The sequence below is a fragment of the Venturia canescens genome, chromosome 9, assembly GCF_019457755.1.
Source record: "Venturia canescens isolate UGA chromosome 9, ASM1945775v1, whole genome shotgun sequence".
NCBI lineage: Eukaryota > Metazoa > Arthropoda > Insecta > Hymenoptera > Ichneumonidae > Venturia > Venturia canescens.
The window spans coordinates 11,858,870-11,882,877 of record NC_057429.1 but is presented as its reverse complement, the minus strand read 5'-3'; the positions used below and the strand labels follow the sequence as shown (position 1 = coordinate 11,882,877).

Genomic DNA, 24,008 nt, shown 5'->3' with positions numbered 1-24,008 from the left:
AAAAACAATCCGAGTCTGTTTCGATATTGATAGAGGTTCGATCTTGTTGACCAAAGTCAATAACGATTTATGCTGTATCGAAGTAGTTGACCTGCCAGAACTGGATTCTCTGCAATAGTGCGGTCAATAGCTGCAGCTCTGCTTAGTCCTTGCCTCAAGAAACCGTCAATAATACGTTGGTACTCGCGCGTGACATTCTGACGATCCGCTATTTCCCGTTGTCTTGCCTCATTCGCGATTCTCGCAGCATTGGCAGCTCGCAATTCGTCAACTGTGCGGGTTCTCGGTTGGTGTTTTCCTTTTATGGCCTCCTTGTCAAGTTTATTTTCTCTTTTTTTCCTTCCAGAACGCTCTTGGTCGGATAACACCAGTGGCGAATGGGACTCACGAAGCTTGAAATTTTTGGCGGTTTCTATAGCAACTTGAAAATTGGCCTGTTATGAAAGAATCAGCCGAACGTTAGTACCGTAAAATTTGGTAAAAGTAAGGTAATTTTTAAATGAAATCATCGGTAACGTTCAAAATATATTTTGATCTTTACAAAACATGAATAATTCCGTTCAAATATAGACAAAGAATTATGAATTGTTTAGTTTCTGGAGAAGATTCTCGTGCACTTTCGAAAATTTATTACTTCTAAATTCACCTCAACTTCGTCAAAAGTTGAAACTGATCCGAGCGACGGAAGCCTTGCGCTTGTCTAAAAATAAAGACACGTATTCGATACAAAATTTATTGAACGATGAAAAACGCCACGAAGGGGTGAAATTCATGGTCGATTCAAATGAATCAAGTTCTCTTTGAGTTTTAGTAGAAAACTATTGACGAAAGTTTGATGAAATTCGAGCGAAACTACAAGTGTTTATTAAAACCGAACTTACCCGATCTGTTTCAGGATCACAGTAAACTCCAACGACCCCAAAAACACAAAGTAAAATCGCTGCACAATTACGCTTATCCATAACTGATTTATTAGAAGAAAATCAAGCACGGAACGAAACGCAATTTCTTGTAGGCGAACGGTACGTTGAACTGAAGACAAATCGGAAGAAATGCTGCCTTTATATGTTGTTAAAAATCTTGCTACCAAAAGTGTTCGATACTTTTCAACACTCGCGATCGTTGAGTCGATAAAAGTATGCTAATGAAGAATGGAATGCATTCATTCGGAAGGGATTTTTCTTCTTCAGTGGACGCAGCACGTTCGAAGAATCAGCAAAGTGAACTAGACGTAAGCCAATCTGGGGCGGGTACAAAATTTCGAACTTAAAATAACCAGAAAGCTCAAAATTCAGTTCAGTTCGATTCGAGTATCATTTATTGCACACGCAACGTTCTCAACTTAAAAAGTTCTTATTAATATTCGTTTTTAATATAATCAACTCCACACCCATTCATTCAACTATTATTATACAAATAAAACAACAATTTCAATAGAAATTGTATTCAAACACGACAGCGATCGGTCTGGCCAGCCGATCCGAAGCCCGAGGTCTGACCCTCGATAAGAGCCACTTCAAAAGTCCATAAGAATCGAGAATCATCTCCTCCTCGCAATCACTAAAGTAGTCGAAACTAATTTCCTCCTAATCTACATCGAATATCTCGACCACATTATTATTCACACCACTTATAATTTTCAATTTATTCATTCTTGTTGTATTTAAACTGGTTTAAATAAATTGCATTTTTTATGCCTTTAAAGGCTTTTTCCCAAACATTGACTTTATTATCTCATTTAGAGAGAGTGAAATAGTATGCTATATATGTTACCCCGATGCGACGTTACCACGGTTTTGTGAGCTGTCGTGGATTACGAATTTCGTGCAATCTTTACGTAAGATATCCTTAAGAGTACGGATCAATCGACTAACCTCACTTAAAATTTTTGAAATTGAAATTCTCTGACACGGTTTGACCGATTAAAAAAGGCTTTGTCAGCCTACGCAGAACGCAGAACGATGGCAAAAATCGTCTGACAGAGTCTGTTTTTAATCGGTCAAACTGTGTCAAAGAATTTTGATTTCGAAATTTTCAGCTATCTCTCTCGCACTCACGGTTGCGATATACCGACTGGTCCATCCTCTTAATATAGCATATTTCTGCTGAGTGTACTGATGCGCGGCACAGTCAAAATTTCACTGTATCAACGCAGTAATACGAGTTCAGAAAGACAGCAGGTCACTTTTTAATATTTAATAGACCGAGCCGAAGTCAATTGGCCAAATAATGATTGTTCTAAGTTAAAACGAAAGTTCGATGGGGTACTGCAATCAAATCTCATTCCACGCGTCGCTGGTCCATGTGTTAACAATCTTCGAATATGATTTTTCGTCCAACCCTATCGAGCTATTTTGATTCGGAAAAGCAGAAAACTCGGCCTTGCAATAATGTTGACGCTGATTACCGTTGCACAGTACACTTAACACAGTAAACTGTTAGCTTTGTCTCACAGAAGCAACATTGTTGCGAGGTCTGATTTTTCTTCTTTTTCTAATCAACAATTTGGAGATTTTCAAGAATTTCGCAAAGGGCGAATATCTCGGAAACTATGAGATTTTTACTAAGGCCATATTTGGTTTTTCTGCATCTCTATGACCTGCCCTGTCACCAGCAGCAATATCATCGTTGGTTTTTGGGACACCCTGTATACTCAACAATTGTTATTGAGCACTTTTTTATAAATTCCGTAAGGCTCATTCATTCGTTCGATCGAAAGATAAACAATGTTTTACGCGCATAATCCCGTTTATCTCAATAACCAATAAGCGAACCCTTTAAAATTTGGTATACGTGCGAGTCGACTAGCCATTTGAAATCCTGTCGAAATTTTAAAACTTTCCGAAGAAAATCGTTTCGGGCATGAACTACCTTAGTAGCTATACAAATCAACACAGTCTTCGTTATATTTTTTCACTACTTTATTTATTTATTTATTTTTTTCTTGCATCACAAGTTCAATGGATGAAGAAAATACAAGAACTATTGAATGATCATTTTTGGCACATTCAATGGCTTCCAGGATACGTCGATATTGACACGAATATGGCATCAAATGGATCGCATTAAAAAAAAGCTCTGCTTCATTTGTGAGTCCGATTCTTCGGTTTGTTCTGATCTGCCTGAATTGTATTCTGCTGGTTAATCGACTGTTCTTTTATCCGGCGTATATAAACTCCTGTTCTAATTCATATTAAAAACGAGAGGCTTATGGGTAGTCACGTCATTCAATTCTCCTTGTTCATAAGCGTCGTGCAAATCGTCCAAAGTTCCATCGAAGCCGGATTTTATAAGCTGAAATTTGTACACACATGTTCCGAGTATTTTCATTCGAACCTTGTGAAAGGGAAGAAGAAACTCGTACACGAAAGAATAATTTGTTTCCAACGTTGTTAATATTTCTTGGAAACTCGATATTTTCTAGGATCGTTCAGCATTAGATTAGTCATTATTGCAATAATTTTGGTTTATGAAAAAGTGAAAAAAAATCACTGTGAAAAAATGTTTTTATCCAAGATTTTGGGAAAGACTCGCATGGACCGCTCTGATTTCTGAACTCGTGATATTTGTTTTCCTAGCGACGTACGTTTTCCATGTCGAAATTCTCTGCGAATCGTGTAGCTGGAGGTCGCCTTCCGAACGCGGATACCTGCGCAAAAAAAGTCGTTCAAACATCAACCAATGACCTCCTGAGATACTTTACAAGTTTTTCATTGTTTCCACGATAAATTATACTAAAAGTTTGACGTTTCTTACCCCGACAATGGCGACGATGAGGAACCAAACGGCGACGTACCGAAGTTTCTGCATTTTGTGTTTTTTTTTCTCGATTGAATACTTTCACAATGAAATAATAACTGAAAGTACTTGGTGCCAGCAATGAGTGATTCAAGTCTGTTGAGAAAGACGAAAAGTTCTTTCCTTTATACCCACCGATTGCTTCACAAAAAATTCTTCAGAGACTAACGTCGAACAATTTTTCGAAAAGATTACACCATCAGAACGAAAAACAACTTTCTGCGTGTACGAAAAGTTTTTTTCTACGCACCTGTGTAGATATTTGATCAGAGTTCGGTCTTAATCTAACGAGACGGAATAGAGCTATTGCGGACGATCTTTATTGTCGCAAACAGCGAAGAACGATCGCGATATAACGATAAAATTTAGAAAATACTTTTCGAATATTAGCGATTTATCGAATAAACGAAATTGTGAGTTTTTTTGTCCCGCGAATAAAATTTTACGGATCTCATGGGAAATATGAAAAAAAATTCATTGTTCGCTGATTATCAATTCTGTAGAATGTTTGATTTTAGCCAACGTAAAAAGTGCGTTTTGTTGAAGCATTATTTATTGTTCTAACGCGGCATCTAAAATGCTGAATAAAATCCATTTTTTCACAAATCAATTGGGATCAATTTGGGCGATTCCCATGAACAACTAACTGGTTGGCCAGATCAGGGTTTTCGTCGATGGCGCGTCGAATCGCTGCGCCTCTGGCAAGACCTTGCTGCTGTAAATTCTCAACGTAGCTTCGAAAGCGCTCTACTCGTTGACGATTCTCTTCGATCCGTCGTCTAGTTGCAGCGTCTGCCTGTGCCGCTGCCCGCCCGAGTTCGGTGATTTTCGCATTTTTATCAATCATTTTTCTCAATATGTCCGAACTTTCGTCTCTCTTAACCCTTCCGCGTTCGAAGACCGCAGCAACGTCACGCGAGTCAGAACTGTCGTTCTCACCCACCAGGTCGGAATTTCCCAAAACTCGATCATTGCTCAACTAGAAAGAAAGATAAAAACTTCAAGATGGCGGATGCAGAAATACTCGAATTAATTTCTCATTAATATCTTTTGTCGTCGCACATTCTCACATTTTGTGAATGCTGCAAACAAATTGTTGTTTGTTTCTACAAAAATGCAGTACACTGGGGAAAAAAATCGTTGCAATAACTAAATGTCTTTAGTTGATATTTTTGTTGCTTGATTTAATATCCGCTTGCGATAAATATAAATAAGTTCATTTATTCGAATCACTAAATTGTTGTTTACGTGAATTAACCAAACGAGTGAAACCAAATCCTTTGTTCGAAGAACTCGAAACATTTGTTTATTTCTTCTTAATTCACATACACTTTTATGATATATTGATTCGAATATGAAGTATCGAATTATCTAAACGGCGTTGTTGAGAATAATAAATATTTTGTAAATCAAATCATACTGGTCAGTTCAATATAACTCAAAATTCGTTGAAATTTATTGTTACTTTATCCAACATGATTTGTGGAAAATAACAAATAATTTTGATAGTCGGATTTTTTCTTCACGTATCAAACCAAATCAATTGTCTATACATTGTTGTGGAATATGAATTTTCGTTTCGATTAACAAGTTTGCTATCATCCAAGAATCATGTTACTCGAAGTAGCCGAACTGTGAGAGAGATTCAGTTCTTCTCATTGAAATGAAAATGAATTTTCACGTCAACGAAGGTTTCGATTAAGCAACGTTTAAAAACTGCAGTTTCGAAGGATCTTGACGCGGTGGACTTACTGCTGATATTCCATCAGGCCTGGAATGAACTGCAACGATCCCGAAAACGAGAAGAGCAGCGACGGTGGCCAAACGCTTTACCATGCTCGATGAATAGGTTGAAATATGTATGACAAACGAATTGAAACACGATCGAACAATTCTTCGGATTCTTTGCTAATATCCCAAACTGATACTGTATCTGAACGTTATTTTGCTTTTATACCTTTCCGAGAGTCTCAGTTTGGGATTGGACCATCCCTTCATCACGTGCTCGCTGAAATTTCGCATTTGGCGTTGTTACACCTCATTAATTGTAATTGTGTTTCGAATTCGAATGATCGATTATTTCCACTTTATTAATCACGAGGAACATCATTTCTAATTGTCAGCTTCGCGGTGACTTCAGCTTCGCATTTTCGACAATAAACTATCTTGATAACGAGAGCGATTTCACACCGCTATGACATGAAGCAGAACATAATTGAGGGAGCAGAAAAGTTGTGGAGCTGGAATCAAAAGCGAAATCATGAGACAAAAGTTTTAACTATTTGCTTTGTGTTTTCTAGAGCAATCTGATGTCGGAGTCACTGCGAGTCTGATCGCTTGCCTTCCATTCGGTTTTTCACTGCACTTTGGAATTCTCCACTGAAATATCGGCTGTTGGATGAAAAATCACACGTTTGTCTTACGTCCCAATAGAAGATATAGAATTAGTAAGGAACGCAACACGGTATTGACTCTCTTCTTTCGGGTCAAGACACTCAAATCCTTTACCCAGAGACGAGAGCCACGTCTGTTGAACATGGGAGCGCGAGAATGATTTTTCCGAGTTTTATTGATGTAGACCCCGATGGCAGGCAGATGAATCTTCTGAGGTGTGGTGATATATATTTTTATAGATATTTTGAATGTATGTGTTCTCACAAGATATTGATTGGTCAATGATTGTGGATTATTTATTGAGTGGATCTCTTTGTTCCCTCTTTATTTCCTTTATTCCTCTTGTTTGCTTTCGAAACGTCGTCGTAGGTGGAGAAATTTCGTTGCGATTCGAGCGGTTACGATAGCTCGTTCCAAGATAAGTTACAATAGTAGTTGTAATATATTAATGTTTATATTGATTTTAATCATAATAGGTTTTGGAGTTTGCTTTCGTTGGGTTAGATTTTATGAGTTCGTGATTACTTCTCGAAATGTTCCGAGTTTGGATTGAGCGATGGGAGTCCGATGTGAATTCTGACATTCTGACAAGGTCTTTTTATTTAATTATTCGCGAAATAATTGAACGTAGGCTTCAGAAAGACTGCGTAAAGTGGCGACGTAAAAGAACGACAATGTCTGTCCAGCTTAAGGAGGGTGGCTAGCGACGATACAATAATGTTGCCATGCTAAACCATGTTAAATACATGAAAAATTTCAAAATTATAAGAATTTAATCAAATTTGGTGAACATATTCTTTAGTGCCAAATTTAACAATACAAATTTTTTAAGATTTTTCTTCTGTACAGTTATCGAGTAATTGATCACTAAAGTTCACGTCTATAAGCATAGCGTTCATATTCCAGGCATAGAAATCTGCTTTAATGCGTAATTACTCGATAACTAAGCAGAAGAAAATTTTGAAAAAATAGTGTCTTCGCACTTGATGTTGAAGAACATTATCACCAAATTCGATCAATTTCTTATCGTTTTGACGAGTGTAGCCACCCTCCTTAAATAGTGCTTCCCACGTCTACTTCCTTTCTTTCGATTGGTTAAATCAACTCATGAGATCAAATGCCGTGGTTTTGTACTTAATGAGATTGCGCTTAAAAGACGGATTTAAGGTTCCTCGGTCACTTCTTCGACCTATCCGGGAATGATCGTCGTCGTCGTTGATCACGCAAAATGCTGTTGTAGGTGCCCGTGATGTCCATTGCTTCGGTTACGATAAGATTAATTTTATGTCTTTACCGAGAAATCTCCGCCGTGCATTTTTCTTCTTATATTCATGATCCGCAAATTTTACTGCGGTGGTCCGTCTGACGAAAGCATGAGGCCTCCATATTGCGTGGTATCCATTGCTCTCTTGTGATTGGTTCTATGGTCTGTGTGAAATCTTTGTTACGTATTGGGGAGTAATCAGGTCACGTGGCTCTGCTGCTCAGTATGATGGAACAAGATGTCTCTATAGTTATAATGTGCAGTGTCCGCTATTCGTGAATTGTGAGTTTTATTGCGTTGAATTTTTTTATGCTAGCCTCTCCGCTCCGATAATTTTTTTATAAATTCGTCCCCCAACATTGTATTAACTTGACAAGAGTCTTATTTTTACGTTTACTGTATTTTCTTTTACCTTGTGGTTACTAATTTTTTTTCTATTATGTCAAAGGTTACTGATCAAGATGTAACAAGTGACTTAAAGAACGCGTATTATTCGGTAACGATAGACCAAGATAGTCAAATACTGGTACGATTCAATTTTAAGGAAAAGCTATACGAATTCACATGCTCGCCAAACGGGTCATCTACAGCCCGCACATATTTAGTAAGATTTGAAAACCGGTGGCTAGTCCTTTAAGAGGATGGATCAGCCGGGTATCGCAATCGTGAGTGCGAGAAAAATAGCTGCAAGTTTCGAAATCGAAATTCTGTGAGAGGGTTCGCTCAGTTGAAAAAGGCTCTGTCAGCCTTTTAATTTTTGCCATCGTCCTCCGTAGGCTGACAAAGCCTTCTTTCAATCGGTCAAACTGTCTCAAGGAATTTCGACTTCGAAATTTGCAAGTGAGGTTAGTCGACTGATCCATACTCTTTAAGAGAAAGAGCTTTAGTATTGTACGCGTTAGTCAAATTAATTGAGTCTTTTTTACAAAAGGTTTTGTTTCAAATTATGAAAAAAGCATTTTAAAACCAACACAAGTTTGCTCCTTTTTGGAATTTAACTCTGATACAATTGAGATGACGTTAGAACTCCCAGACGAAAAGAGGGACAGTGCGAGAACATTAGCTCAATCATTTTCACAAAAAACTGTATGCAAAATTCGAGAATTGTCACGTTTTGTGGGAACGCTTGTTGCATATAGCCCAGCTTTAATATATCGGTGCATATCTCAAAGCTTTCCAAAGGGAAATTTATCAAGCGTTATTAAAATGCGGACAGAAAAATTACAATGATCGAAAAGATCCATTGCGAGTCCCGAACATTGTTGTGAGATTTTTTTTTATCTATCTCTGGTTGGGGAGCTTATCGCAATGGCAAAGGAACGCGCGACTTTTGGTAAGAAAGTGAGAAATTTTAACACGTCAATTTACCTGGAGCTCACAGTGGCATTCGTGTCTTTTCTCCGATGTCTTTGCTCTGAATTATTGCACGGGGGGGTTCAAGTTCTTACGCGTCGGTAACGCGACCGCGATTTCATAGATTAATTGTACAGGCGGGGTTCGACACCCAAAATTAATTAGTCGTGCTAAAGAATTATGGAAATGGTGCGAGGCACGAGAAATTCGAGTTTTTGCATCATACGTCAAGTCAGAAAATAATGAGAACGCGGATCGGGAATCTAGGAATCGGAGCGTAGACACAAAATGCTGGGAACTAGCGAAATTAGCATTCGAATAAATTGTTAGAGAATTCCGTCTTCCCTCGATAGGATCTTTTCGCGTCAAGAGCCAGTGCAAAATGCGAGGTTTTCTGTGCCTAGCACAGTGATCCCGAGGCAATATCTGATGTCACGTTCTACATATGTAATCTCGAGAACGAGACATCAGATATAATTACGATAGAACTTCACAACAGGTAAGTTCGTTTAATCAGTTAACGATTGACATAATTATAGTTGAAATATTCATTGAGAATTTCTTCAAATAAAAAAACCGAAATTTTGATGGAGTATAGTTTTGTTATTAATTATTTTCTTGTTTATCCACTTTTTTCTGTATATACGAGTTCCCGTTTTGCTTTGGGAAAATTTGTTTAAAACAATTTTGAAAAAATCGAAGTTTAGCGGCCAATTCTGCGTGTTCGAGATAAAGATTTCGTGGAACCAAAAAACTTGTCGTCACACTTCAAGGCATTTGATGTGAGTGGCTGAAAAGTGTCTATAAGAAATATCACAGAGATACTAAGATTCATACTCATCGAAGTAAGGAGAGGATTTGAATAAGATCTTGGAACGAACGTTGGTGAAGATCGCTGAATTGGCAGCTGTATCCAAAACTCTTTTATTCACGTTAAATATTAAGAAATTGATCAAATTTGGTGACAATGTTTTTCACCATCAAGTGCGAGAACACAAATTTTTTCAAAATTTTTTTCTACATAGTTATCGAGTAATTACGCATTAAAGCAGATTTCTTATGCCCGGAATGTATACCTATATATATGGAAACGCTATGCTTATACACGTGAACTTTAGTGATCAATTACTCGATAACTGTGTAGAAGAAAAATCTTAAAAAAATTGTATTGTCAAATTTGGCACTAAAGAATATGTTGACGAAATTTTATAAAATTCTGAACTTTTTGAAATTTTTTATGTATTTAGCATGGTTTAGCATGGCAACATTGTATCGCCTGTACCGAAACTCCTTAATTCGAATTTTTTAAAAAATTTAATACGAGCTGAAAGATTTGCAGGCTTCAATATTTCGGCGCGAACGTCCTTTCTCCTGTTCTTCAAAGACGTTGGAAAAAAGGTGAGAGAGTTGAGTGAGGTCATTGAAACGAAATAGTACAATATTCGTAAGCAAATTTGATTTTATTATGCAAACAATTTTCCTGGTTCGACATAGTGCACAACGGTGACTTGTTTTTCTAATCTTTCTTTTACCAGCTCGAACGTTTATGAGGGATTTGTGACTCAGTGACGACGAGCATTGTTTCCATGGCGCATGATATTTACAGTCGCCTCTGGATTCTGCATTATCACACGCTCCGTTGCGTTTCGCAAATTCATGCCTTGTCTTTGAAAATTCATTACTTGATTCACAAATTGATGGGCTTGCTGTACTGCGCGGTCGTGATTAGCATCCGCCTGCCTAGCAGCCAGCCCTATGGTTGTGCGCCGATCATTTTGCTCCTGTTTTTTTCTTCTTTCTTCCATAGTCATGGCTTTGTCTCTTTTCACTCTGTCGTTCAGGATTACGATAGCATTGTACGGATCTCTCGTTTCTTGCAGGTTTGGCAGTCCTTTTATTTGTTCACCAACCGTGTTAGGCTCTGGCTGTGAAATAAACAAATAATTGTTTCATTATTCATCAATATTCAGGTTATATTATTCGTTTTTATATCGCCCTTTGGACACTCAACTCTTCGTTCTCTAATCATCAATTCAACTTGCTTTTATTTCTTGTTACTTACCCCTTGCCCATCGAGACTTCCGACGACGTTTACTCCCTGCAACAAAAGAAACAAAAAACTGCAGTTCCAATACTCGTTCAACGAGATATATTTCGTCGGAGGAAAGAAAAGTTGGATCCTTTCAAAAAATTGCAGTATGAAGAAACTTGGTTATTATTCGTTGATTCTTCAACAAAATTCCTGGCTCAGTGTTAGCAAAGTGTGATCGATCGAGTACAAAAAAATTAATTAACCTCGAGGTTTTGTGGGAACGAGAATGCCCCAACGATCCCAAGTGCCAGAATCCAAATTGCGGAATAACCGAATTTGCTCATTTTCCAAGTTAAATTACGATTATGTTACGATGAAATAGAAACAACAGAAATGGAGTTCTCTATCGAACGAAACTTGACAGGAGCTGTTGAAAACCCAAACGTAAAGATGAGTCGGATGGTTCGAGCTTTTATACGAAAAGTATGGCCTCATTAAAAATTCAGCACACTCTTGTCAAATAAAATTTGTCGAATATTTATTAGTATCCAGATCATTAGTTAGCTTTCTCGGTTTTATTTGTATAGCCAGCACACTCGTCTGCGATCGATCAAAGTAGCTTCATTCTTCGAATGGAATAATTTTAAATAAATTCAAAAAGAATATATTCAAACCCTCCAAATCCCCGAGCAAAATCGAGCGGGAGTTTAGCTCGGATAATATAGCCCGGAGCTGATAAAAAAAAATGTCTATCTTATTTCTCGATGAGCTACATACTTGAAAAAAATACTGAAATCGAAAGAGGACCGTGCTCAAAATAAAATTTAGCATTTCAAGGCTGTTTTGCTCCCTTAATTCTTTTGATCCAAGGAAAACCCAGAAACACGTCAATTTTATTTTTTCCACTCTACAAAATGGCGTTTGTTTTATTAAAGTCAGATCGTAAGTTGTTGTTGTTATACGAAAAAATTCTGAATGTTCGGAGTCGGTTCACCCCTGTGCAGTAAGGGTGCACAAGAAGTTGGACACGTCATATAGGTGATTTGACATGCAGAACATTTTGCAATTGGTTTCGTTTCGATCGGTCGAGTGCTTCTATACGAAACGATCTACCAGACGCGAAGCATGCCCAACTTTGGGGGCTGATTTCACCCCTTAAAAATAACTTTCGGCCGATAAAAAAAATACCTGTCTCTTATTTTTCGATGGACTGTAACATATAAAAAATTATCAAATAATCGGAGGCGGACACTAAAGTACCTTTCCTTGTGAGTGCACACGATTTAATGGAACCCAACGACATTTCAATCCAGAATAAATCAATCGAATCAAAGTGTCATTAAATTGTGGAATTTTTCATTATTATTATTATTCCATTATCCACACGACAGCCGAAAGTACAAACGCATATATCTGTAGACACGAGTCCCGAGTGTGTGTGCGCACACGCCGCATGCGTATGGACGTCGTTTCACGTGCGTGTGACGCGTGTGAGCGACGCCGTTCTCACGCGGCGCCACGCGCCGCCCTCCCGGTCTCCTCATCCCCGTTCCGTCCGCGCGCAGCCGATCGCCCCTCTCGCCGAAATGCAGCTCAATGTGTACAGCGAACGACGTCACTGCGGCTTCGTATGTGTTCGTGTATACGTACAGCGAACAGTGAGTACGAGATCATAGCACGTGCCGTTTCATGTACCCCCGGAAAACTTATAATTGTCATAACATCTCCCTGTAGATATAAAATAAACTCGACCACTTTCTACCATTCTGTGGATGCGCGTGTGCACTATAGATTTCCAGAGACGCAAAATACTTTTTCCGGAATGATTTCACGGCTCCGAAGCTTCTAGTCTTTTCCTCCAAACCGCACTTGGCATTTTTTTCGACTAGAAAAGAGGGATTAGAATCGTCGGAAGTGTGTTCATCCACTGAATTCGACGAACGAATCTGCTTTGCTGGGACCGGAACTTGTTGAAATATTCAAATATTTATAGTGGCACTTCATCGACGAAACAAACGATTTGTTCGAATATGACGCAACGGCTATTCTCATCGGTCTTTGAAACTATAAATGAATCGAATATGCGACAGCGAAGCTGTTAGAAACGAAAGTTCATTGGAACGATGAAACGAAGAAGTTTCGTCCAGCGTATTAAAAAAAAAAATGTTTCTATATTTTTTACACACATTTTGGGACAATTCGTCTATCGGAGTGTAGACACGTTTTTCGAGCGAATACACTTTTGGATGTTTACCCAAGTGTCTCATCGTATGGGCACACGAACGTTGATCTTCGGCTTCTGTCCTTCTTTCCTGTCAAGAGTAAAAGGTGAAAAACTAAGTGAAAAAGAATGAGAGACGATGTGAGAGTGTTTCATAATGGAATACAAATACGGAGGTTATCAAGGGCAAATAAAGAAACTCCATTCGCCATCGCTAAAACTGTATCTTTCTGGATATTCACGAGTTTTCCATATTTCTTGCTGTTTTTTTTTCACGTTTTACTAGTTTCGAGCCGCTTCGTTTTTTTCACAATTAACGAAAAGAAAAATAATTCTTTCATCTTCGCTAGTTCCGTTTCACTACTCGTTTTGTTGTTCTAATTGTTTCTTCGAGTTGCAAAATTATGTACATTTTCGTCGCACCCCAAGTCCGAGCTCTCACCGTGCTCCTCGTTTTACCACGCGTCTCTTTTTTCTCCTCTTTTCATCTCGAGCAAGCTCGGTAACCTGAGTAACTAAGTCGACGTGGCACGTGCGTTCCTCTTACCACGCCACAATGCCTCGTTGTATACTGTTTGAAAAAGCAGCCGAGTTTTGTCCAGTTTTTAACGAGTTGAGTCACCGTCGCGCTTGAAATAGTTTTTTCCATCGCCACGCGTCCCTCGCGACGCTGATCATTAAAACAAAAATGAAATAACCGAGTATCCATTTTTGACGTTTCTTTACTCGGGAAAGCTCCTCGTGCACGACGTTCTCGCACGAGAAAATAAATCCTCTTTCAACATTATTGATCATCGTAGTTGTCAGCTCGGATAGCGCCTTCACTTTTACATTTGCAGCGTAAATCGTTTCCCGGCCAGTTCGTTTCTGCGCAGTCCCATTCACTCAAAAACACCCTCGAAATTTGGCGGAGCAGACCCAGAAGGGGAGCATGAAAAAGTAGCGCCAATCGATCGAAGCTTTGGCAAAAGTTTTGAGCTTTTCCGTATTTTTTTATCAGCACTCTCGATCGAATTTAAAGGGATGAGAGCACACGAATGGTTTCCGTCAACTACAGTATTTCCCGTGGGTTCTCCGAGAAGCCACTTTTCGAGGAACTTTCGAAAGTTTCATTAAAAACCAGAACGAATGGAGCAGGCTTCTCATCGCGATGTAATTCGTTCGAATAAAAGACCGCGAGTTGTGTGAAACTCATAAAGCAGTTGAATATTGCAACGATCGATAAGCTCCTTAATAATGCAATGAATCATTCGAAAACGTGCAACAAATAAAGCAAATAGAGTGCGGCGAGGAGGTATTGACGATTGAGAAAATAGTTCTCCGCTATAACCGAGCCAGTGCACTTGTAATATAATTTTTCAAGGGAAACAATTGCCACTGGCGATGAAGTAACGATCGACGCGTGGCGTTCACGTGGCCAAAATGCGTTCAAACATCGCGAGCCGAAAGAGAGAAGGAGGCAACTGCGGAGACAAGGGATGAAGCGGCTTTCTGGACGCTCCAGTTATATCGTTCTCCTCTTTCTTCTCTCCTACTTGGCTATTCAAACAGAGAATAAGCCTCGCCTAATTGCGTTGGAAGACCCCGTTCCATTAGAGATTAAACTTCAAAAGAGAAGCTCCGAGTAAACGGGACCGACTGCGCGAGAGGGAGAATAAACAGGGAGGGAAAAGAGGCCTCTCGACACGAGTAAAAGCGACGTCGTATCAAGTGTTCTTTAATTAATGCACGCAGAATAATACTCGAACATTATCTCGAGAGTCTAATCATATATCCAATAGGATCACCAGTTTTTCCAACTTCAATGGATTCATTTATACTTCTATGAACACCAAAATCAATCGAAGATTTTCAATAAAAAATCGAATGGTTTTCATTGATATTTTTCGTTCTTCGCATCATTGAAAACCGCATCTTTCGCTTTCGGATTTTCCGCCACGGTTTTAGTGTCTCTACACTGGGAAAGAAAATTGATTGAAACACTTGTAAAATGTTCAATTTAACTAGAATATTTAGATAATGATTCAGATAGCGATTTGGATTAACGTCATATTTTGTTGCTACGAAAATAATTGTATACCGAATCTCCGTAGATTGTGTTGTGATAAGAAAACGTTTCGTCATCGCGATAGGTTTCGCTCATGCTACGCGAAGAAAAAATCCGACGACCAAAATCATTTTCCACAAATCGTGTTGGCTAATGTAATAATAAATTTCAACAAACTTTGGATTATATTGAACCGACCAGTATGATTCGATTTACAAAATATTTATCATTCTCAACAAAACCGTTTAGATACTTCAGTACTTGATATTCAAATAAATATATATCATAAAAGTGTACGTGAATTAAGCAGAAATAATAAGCAAATGTTTCGAGTTGTTCGAACAAAAGATTTGGTTTCGCTCATTTAATTAATTCACATGAACAAAAATTTGGTGATTCGCATGAATGAACTATTATTTATTTATCGCAAGCGAATGTTAGTTAGATCGAGCAACAAAAATATCAGCTAAAGACATTTAGTTGTTACAACGTTTTTTTTATTAGTGCATTTTGAGAACGGGATCAAGATTCATGTGCTCGGACCATGACAATATTCACCGTTCAACGCGTCGTCGGTAGCTCAAAGATTTTTCGACGGTTTATCAACAGAGAGTATCAATATGGGATAAAATGGATTGTCATTTACTGCGATATCGAAGACGGACAAGCAATATGAATAATTTCGATAATTAGTCGCAGCTTTGCAACGATTTTTGAATCGGAGTCTCCGCACCGTCGAATCGAGGCAAAAAAAGTGTTGAAATTTCTACTTCTGTTCTAAAGTGCTGCGAGAAAAGGGAGAAATGGGAGGCAGAGAGTTTGCCCTCCGGTACAAACCACAGCTTGAGTCCGTTGAAAGTGCGCAGAGTCTTGAATGGTCCGAACAAGCCACTTTCGTATTCGTGTGCGGGTGAGATTGCCGACGGGGGAGAGCTCGCGTTAATCCTTCGGAGTGTCAAACGCGTGGGAATCACTTGGAGCCGGGCCTCACACGCGACCTCCGCGCGTGTGTATTGCTCGAGTGGCGGGGGAATCGTTTCGAGACCCCACTCCGGACGGGGTTTGCAGTTATTTGGGAAGGGTGGCGCGAGGGAAAGAGAGAATATAATAGAAAAGGGATAATAAGGGATGGAGCAAAAATGGACTATTTTTCTGCCACAAAACGTTGCTCCGGAGCTCGTAAAATCCAAACTTTGTTACTATTTTTTTTCCTCATTCTTTTTTACAGCATTGAGAATCGTAAAAGATTCCTTATAATATTTTTAACGTTGCTCAATCAGTTATGAAGAGCATGAATTTCATTGAAAAAGAAAACGTAAAAAAGTACTTTACAAATAAAAAAGTCTGAGCTCATCAAAAGAATGAAGCGGATGAAAAAAATTAATGAAAAAAACAACACAGTCGAGAGCAGAAACGAATTCAATTGTCGTCGTAAATGTGAACGTCGAACGTCACTGGAAAATCTCGACGGTTTCTGACATTGAGATGCGATCCGACACAAAAGAGCAATAAAATTAGCGCGCTCTACCACATCGGTAGGTCCCGTTTACGTCCATTAATCCAACCCCCAGAATACAATTGATCTCGATTCTCAACAGTCGATACAAGAGAAATAGCATCGGGCGGTACATGCCAGTTACCGACTGGTGGTAAGTTTTGTCAGCTGCTGGACAGATGGCACCAACGAATGGTAACCCCGAGTTCGAGAGTCTCCGATGATGAAGTTGAACTTGAAATGCCGAAAATTTGATATTCAAATGAAAAGAAATTTTGGTCGAACAATGTAGAACGAAACAAAGTGACAGATTTCTGTTCTTCGGTGAAATCTTGCACTTATTTGACCTCGTCTCTTGCGAGCGTGAAACGATGATCGAGATATTTTCATGGTGTTCAAAGGCGAACCGCAGCTGCTAAATGAGTCGAAAAATACTGAAAACAAAATATTTTTTCAGGTCTAATATGTTGACGGGAAAAAGTTTCGTGTCCCGAGGAATTTGCTTCAATTGTCATTCTCCTCGAGATAAAATGAAGATAACGCTCTTGAATAATGGAAGAGGTAGAGCGACACGCTTAAAAAGAAGTTCGAAGAGGAGAAAAAAATAGTGGAAATTTAGCGGTGCACACGTGTTACGAATGACCGATGGAAAACGTCATTACACTATTAATCATTCTTAAAAGCTTCGTGGTTCGTTGGGTCGAAGGATGAAACGCTAAATAATTGATCGTCTAATATCGATTTTCGCGTTAATAATTGGGTCAGACATTAAAATAACCGATCCATATGTACATGAAGCTGTCTCTTTGGAATGTTTTATTATTAACGAATACGTGGCCGCGGGAACTCCTCGAGGGTGTCGTCAAGTCTCTTTTGTCGAGGTGCACGAGTGACGCCAATAGATCGAGCGTAATTCAACAAAATGAGGGAACAGTACGATCGGTGAGGCAATTAAAGCAAGCCTAATAAATGAGAATTTATAAAAATGGCCCATGCGAACGGCGCTTAGGTGGAAACAATCCAGTTGCATTATAGCGCATTTTATAAAAAATAATCGCTCGTCGAGTCGATATATCGAGCGATCACGGCTTCGCGATCAGCCACCTCGAGCGCAACTGTAACTGTTACAAAGAATTTCCCCAGTGACGAATTACCATTAAATTAACTTGGGCGACACGGTGCGCGCGTAAATGTGTTAGCACATTTACGATATGCCTCCGAAGCATGGCTAAAACGATAATTGACTTTGGTAGCTATACCTTGGAATAATAGACTGAGTGAAAGATTATGAGATGTGAAAGAAACGGGGGAAAAAGCAAAAAAAAAAAAGAAAAAAGGGAGTGTTAATGAATAATTAACGGATGGGGGCGATTACTTATCCGAGATGGATAATAGCCGATAAGAAAATGATGCATCGATCGATAATAGGAATAAGAAACGACTCGCGTGTTTATAAGGAAGATCTTGCGTTACTTTTGTGATTCAAAAAAGCAACTGAACTTTTTTACTCTCTTGATGATAAAAAAAAAACGATGAAAATTTATTCTCCCAATTATTAAAATTTTGTGTAACTCATTTGTTAAGATTGATAAATATTGAATATTATATGATAGCGGTTAAAATACTTTCGTAGTAAAATCGTCAAGCAAAGTGTGACAACAGCCATCTTCCATTTACATACGTACGCACATCTATATTTTAAACCAGCTGGCTCATGGGATTGTCGAAAGTTGCGCTGTTTATGCCGTTATTACTCGTTAACCTCAAAAAGTGTTTTTTCTTTTTCCATTCCCAAGTTATTTTCAACGTTAACAAGGGTTTTTTAAGACATCATTGGTCTCTAAAAACATTCCACTTTCTTATTTTCGTTTTTGGCTCTTCAAAGTTGGGAGGATCCTGTTACATTAAATTCAAATCATCACACAGGGAGTGTACCCGTCATAAGGGCCTACACTGTAAATCCAAGTATGTTATTGCCAACACACGTAAAGTGTGTTCTGTACTTAATGCCGTAAGCAAATTGTAGATTTCTTGTGGTCACTTTTTACACGTTTTATGGTGTGTTAAAAATCTATAGTTTCCTTATGGCGCTAAGTACAGAACACACTTAATGTGTGTTAGCAATAACACACTTGGATTTAGAGTGTATGACCCTTCGAAAAATGTGATTTTTGTTGATTGATTTCTCGATAACTAGACATTAGATCCTCTAATAATACCGATAATAGACGCATCGTGTATATTTCTAGCGTATTTCAAAATGTCAAGTCTTGAAGTTGGAATTTTCGATTTCCATTAGATTCGCGTTAACTTCCTTAAGGGAGTTCATCTGGTACCGAGTTAGTCGAAAGAAAAATTATTGCGACTAGCGTAGTCGATCCAGTGAGTTTGACAACGCCGCGACCTCGTAATCTGCTGTACTGTCAGCTGTTAATGACAGAATTTTTCACCCGCGTTCACGTGACAATCGGTGATCGAACGTTTGGCATAATTATAACATGGCAGAAACGTCTAAAAAAACAAGTTTTTATTATTTACATCAATATTTTCACACCCATCTTTCATATTTTATTGGAAGTCCCTAGTGTGAGTTGCGTCGACAGGAAAACGTCGTCTCCGGTTTCAAAAAGCGCGCGGTTGCAACGTTGCCATCGTGAAAGTGACACATGGATTATCCTCGAAATAATCACGATTTTTGGAGAAAAAAAATAAAGACGGGAAAACCACTGAAACCCGTAAGAGGCCGTGCTAATTTGGAGAATCCGTTTGAATTGTTTTCTCACGAACAAAGTACCTTATTCGGGCCTTAAAATTTTGACAGGAAATCTTTTTATTATTCGTTGCGCTGTGCTCAAATTTTTAAATCTCAATCTCTTTTCTATTATCGGATGAACTTCCCCAATTGCGGAGCTAACTACCCGAAGAGAAGTTTGCAAAGTACAAAGAAGCGTGCATATAACTGAAAAATGGGCTGACAAGATTTGTGATTCACTTGGTGTAGGAATGAAAATTTAATATACGAATCTCCATATTTGGAAATACACAATGGTGAAATCGTATTAAGGAGTACACGCGAGGACGCTTTATGCGCCAGCTTTTGGTGTCCTTCTGGCTCGGTGACTGCCTGCAAGAGGATATCGTGACACGGATGAATAATCCTCAGAGCATTCAACCGGTTCGCCCTCGAAGCTCTCGCCATTATCATCTTTTCCTTTCTCTCTCGCTCTCGGTCTTACAGTCTCGGATGTTCGTTATATACGCGGGAGTGCGAGTGTACGTCGGAGAAGCGTTCGAGCACGTGCTGTGCATAGGAGCAATGGATCTTCTCGGTTCATGACGCTCCGCTGGCTATTCAAATACTCCGGTTATTGGCCAGCTTTTGATAATCGAATTCCTGGTTGGAGGGCTCAATGCCGGGGATTAGAAAAGTTTGGTCGCGATGAGGAAGCAGAGCCGGAAGCTTTATCTTCCGGTTTGGCAGAGCCAATTATCAGTTTTGTGGGCTCAGTAGCCCGGGGCGCTCAACGATTTCTCACAATCAGTGATTTTCTTGCTTTCCTATAGCTGAGCAAACGTTTTTGCGGAACTGGAACGAGGGAAGGATCTCTTCATTTTTTCCGATATTCCTAGAATCAGTATCCCGCTTTCGCTGTGAGGAAAAGCTGTACTTCGAGTCAGTGGCGCGTCGGATAAAGGTGTCGTTCGCAATTGCCGCTACGTGGCAACCTTTCACCAGGATCAAAAGAAACTTGAAAAGGCAGAAACGGTTGAGATGAAGAGGCATTCAGGCGAAAGGGTGGAGCGGTGGCTCGACGAGAAAGCTGCAACCGGGGAGGCAGACGAAGAAGAGGCCGTCGTCGGGGTCGCCGAGGCGCCGAGCACTCGCTTTCTCTCTTCTTCTGCCTCCCTCTCGCGCCCCCCACCCTCGCCGGGCTCCCTCTGACCCGCGCGCGCTCCTTCTCCGTCGACGAACACCGGCGTTGAACTCGAACTTTGGCGCGCGCGTTCGTTCGACCAAGAAGAGGGCGGCAGTGGTGGCGGCGGCGCGCGTTCTCCCGAGAGGCTTAGTGCGCCGGGCCGAATGATCGTGGGCTTGGTTTCGATATAGCGATCGCAATTGAGAGTAGCCGCGACGACGGAGCGACGAGCGAAAGGATGGGCCAAAGTGGAGCGATCTCAATCGACAGCCAGCCAACGTTTCTCCCAGCATGAAGTCCCATTTTAGTCGTCGCGGTTCGAGCCGCCCCGAGACGCACGCGCGATCGACTCCCGACCTCGCGAGTCCTTCGTTAGGAGACCCTTTGAACCGAGCTTAAACAGACAATTGCACTCCCTCGAGTTTCTTCCTGCTCTCGGCAAATACGATTGGCCATTTTACAAGAGCCATTGCCTACTCGCTAAAACGATTTCTGGCCCTGTCGCACTGTTCCGACGAAAAGATTAAAAAAGCGCTGAACCGTGCGAGCCGCGGACTCCAGTTCCGAGCAATAATCTCCAGCGAGGCTCCACACCGGATGCCGAGCCAACAAAACATCGTCGTCCCAACTGAGCCTGACATAATCGACGTCGCGTTTGAGAGGAAGAAAGTGTCCTTGGTCGAGGAACCCGCGGGTATATCGGAGCGGGTCCCCGAGTGCCGGAACACGAACGCGCGTTCAGTCTCCTGCGCTTCGTCAATTCGGCCCGATTTTCCGCGCTACAGTAGCGCGCAGGGCGGCTGGCGGATAGCGAGGAAAAGCGACTGGGTAGTGACCGACGTGGAGTGCGGGAAAATCCAGCGAGTGAGAGAGACGCCCGGGAGCAGGGGGATAAAGCGACGGCGGAAACGTCGTTCCGTGTTCACTGGAAAACGAGAAACAAGGAAAGTCATCGGAGTCTGCGCGAGATGAAAGCAGAGAGAGACGAGTTTATAAGAGGGTTTTGAGAACGCGGGAGCAGAGCACGGGGCTTTGGGGAGAAGATGAAGGAGGATGAGGAGGAGATGGAAGCTTGGAGATATGTGAATGGAGGGGCTGAGAGGAGAAGGGAGGTTGATAGATCGAGAGGATAGAAAGAGCGCGATACGATGAGAGGGTAGGTTCGCTCGGGTGGCCGGCCGGCCAGCCAGTCGTGCTCTGGCGGCAACGACTCTCGGCTGGCTCTTGAAGCTTCGCCGTTGCCGTTGCGCGTTTCGCGTCTCTTCTTTCATCCCCCACCTGTCAGCCCCCTTGACTCGGAAGGTGCTCTCGCGATGTTGGCAAACAGAAAACGCTCACGTTTCTCAAGACCATTACCGCTGGGGCCAATCCTTAACTTCCGATTGTCACGTGTGCAACTTTCGTCGCGAGCCAATTGAACGGCGAGTCGAGTGCGAGAGAAGCAACGATCGCGTGCCACATTTTCGACACTCTCGATCGCTAAAGAAACGAGAGATTAACAAATACGTTTACGACAGCGTACCAATTGGCATTCGCGACGAATCTCGGTCCGACGTCTTCGCCGTCATGATCGAATTATGAGGGCTCATCTTTTCGCTTGGAAAAAAACGAGAGTTAGAGATGCACGTAAGTTCGAACATCCTCTTTAACGGGACAGCTATCGCTTCACCCACTTTTATTTCCTCCTCATAATTAAGGGCTAATTGTGTTCGGAGCGTGATCTCTTCAGCTCTTGCTCCTTCCCTCCCCCATCTTCCTTGTATTCTCAGGAGATAATAATTTCTTGGCTACCCCCAATCCCATTGTGTTCTCCCGTTTATGAGATTCCTCGGGGCATTTATTCACCGCAAAACCGCCTGGTTTTCGTCCAATTTTATCTCCGCGGGCCTCCTCCTCGCTTTCTCCAGATATATTTAATTAACTAAAAGTGCGGGAATACCGAGCGGAGGAGGTGGGGAAGCGGCAGTTATCGATTCGATATTAGCAACGATATCTTCTCGGCTCAGCTGCTCAACCCAGTCTTCCGACGTGTTTCCTTCCTCCGTGTGCACGCGTTTCATCCATGTGTCCGTGCCGGGGCTTCCTGCTTCCTCATTCTCCGCGCAATGTTTGTACGGAGATATTTAAAAGCGCCGAGGAACCCCGCGCTCCGTCCTCGAGCTGGCTCCGTCCTCCCCATTAATTCGTAATACCCGTTTAATATTTAAGTCGAGCAATGAGCCGTCCAAGCTCAGCATGAAAAAGCTCAAGAATGTCGTCACCACTCGCTCCCGACCGAGACTTTTTCGAGGGTGAAGATTTTCCGCTTCCCTCTCACGTTTCGCACGAAAAGCCAACATTTTCGCGCTCGTCCCTTCGCTCCTACTCGCCTCTCACTTTTCCCTCAAAAAGCAACCGGTATGGGAGGCGAAAGTACAAAAAGAAAAGACCGAGAGCCTGCTCACCAAGCCGGCTCGCCAACTCCAATTTCCCTAAGTGATCCTCGTGCTGCATCTTCCCAGATACGTTGTGCACCGCACAACCTCGTTTCCCCTCAACGTTCGTCCGGATCCCTCGTGCTGTAACTCTCCGAAATATTTACTCGTCCCTCCTCCATACCTCCCCGATCCCTTTTTATCCCCTTTTCTCACGATATTATTCGTGACAAATTACCAGCGAGGAAACACTCGGAGCTTCGGACCAAATATAATCAGCAGCTTCGCCAGGGAACAGTGATTCAATTGCCATGAACAATGCCAAATCGTTATAATAAACTAGCATGAAATAATTGATGAACTTGCATGAATCGAGATTTAACGAATGTGCGAGAAAGCCGAACGGCGCTGGAAAAAAAAAACCGATGGAAATACACCGGTCACGTTCACCTTGCGAATTCGTACGAAAGAGCCAATTATTTTTTAATGAAAGTTTAATGGAAGGTAAATCAACGTGAACCGAGAACTTTCCGAGAAGCATAAATGAATAATGCAATTAAATGGATTCCTCTAAATATTTTCTTTCCACGTTCATAACTGGACGACAAAGTTTTCGTACTCTGCACCAGCGAACGAAAAAATAGGATTAATCAGTCCGAAGCTGGATGAGTCACTGTTGAGCTTTAAGGGTGAATGATACAAAAGTCGAAATAATTAGAAATTGATCAAATTTGGTGATAATGTTCTTCAACATCAAGTGCGAAAACACAAATTTTTCCAAAATTTTCTTCTACTTAGTTATCGAGTAATTACGCATTAAAGCAGATTTCTAATGCCCGGAATGTATACCTATATATATGGAAACGCTATGCTTATACACGTGAACTTTAGTGATCAATTACTCGATAACTGTACAGAAGAAAAATCTTAAAAAACTTGTATTGTCAAATTTGGCACTAAAGAATATGTTCACCAAATTTTATAAAATTCTGATCATTTTGAATTTTTTTTATGTTTTTAGCACGGTTTAGCATAGCAACATTGTATCGTCTGTGCAATATATCCTTAAATAA

The 24,008-nt window shown here is 40.7% G+C and overlaps 2 protein-coding genes across 2 annotated transcripts in view; one reads left to right on the top strand and one right to left on the bottom strand.

Moving 5' to 3' along the window:
• Positions 1 to 10,320: 10,320 nt before the first annotated feature.
• On the bottom strand, positions 10,321 to 23,014 carry LOC122416586 (uncharacterized). The gene is made up of 4 exons (XM_043429651.1): positions 22,966 to 23,014; positions 16,750 to 16,838; positions 10,872 to 10,907; positions 10,321 to 10,734 (listed from the first exon to the last, which is right to left on the bottom strand). Exons 1-4 carry the CDS (start codon positions 23,012 to 23,014, stop codon positions 10,372 to 10,374), a joined length of 537 nt encoding a protein of 178 aa, XP_043285586.1. The 3' UTR covers positions 10,321 to 10,371.
• The window catches only part of mGluR (metabotropic Glutamate Receptor), a 37,634-nt gene continuing 35,320 nt past the window's right edge, over positions 21,695 to 24,008 (top strand). The window contains exon 1 of the mRNA XM_043427710.1: positions 21,695 to 22,147. The gene's annotated coding sequence lies outside the window, so the exon portion shown is untranslated. The remainder of the gene's footprint in view (positions 22,148 to 24,008) is intronic.

What these genes read in the sequence shown, in the direction of transcription:
- LOC122416586 (XM_043429651.1), bottom strand. Translation starts at nt 23,014, where the DNA reads ATGCAGCACGAGGATCACTTAGGGAAATTGGAGTTGGCGAGCCGGCTT. An exon ending in ACAAAACTTACCACCAGTCG is followed by an intron (nt 10,908 to 16,749) that starts GTAACTGGCATG and finishes CTTTTGTTGCAG; the next exon opens with GGAGTAAACGTCGTCGGAAG. An exon ending in GAAGTCTCGATGGGCAAGGG is followed by an intron (nt 10,735 to 10,871) that starts GTAAGTAACAAG and finishes TTTATTTCACAG; the next exon opens with CCAGAGCCTAACACGGTTGG.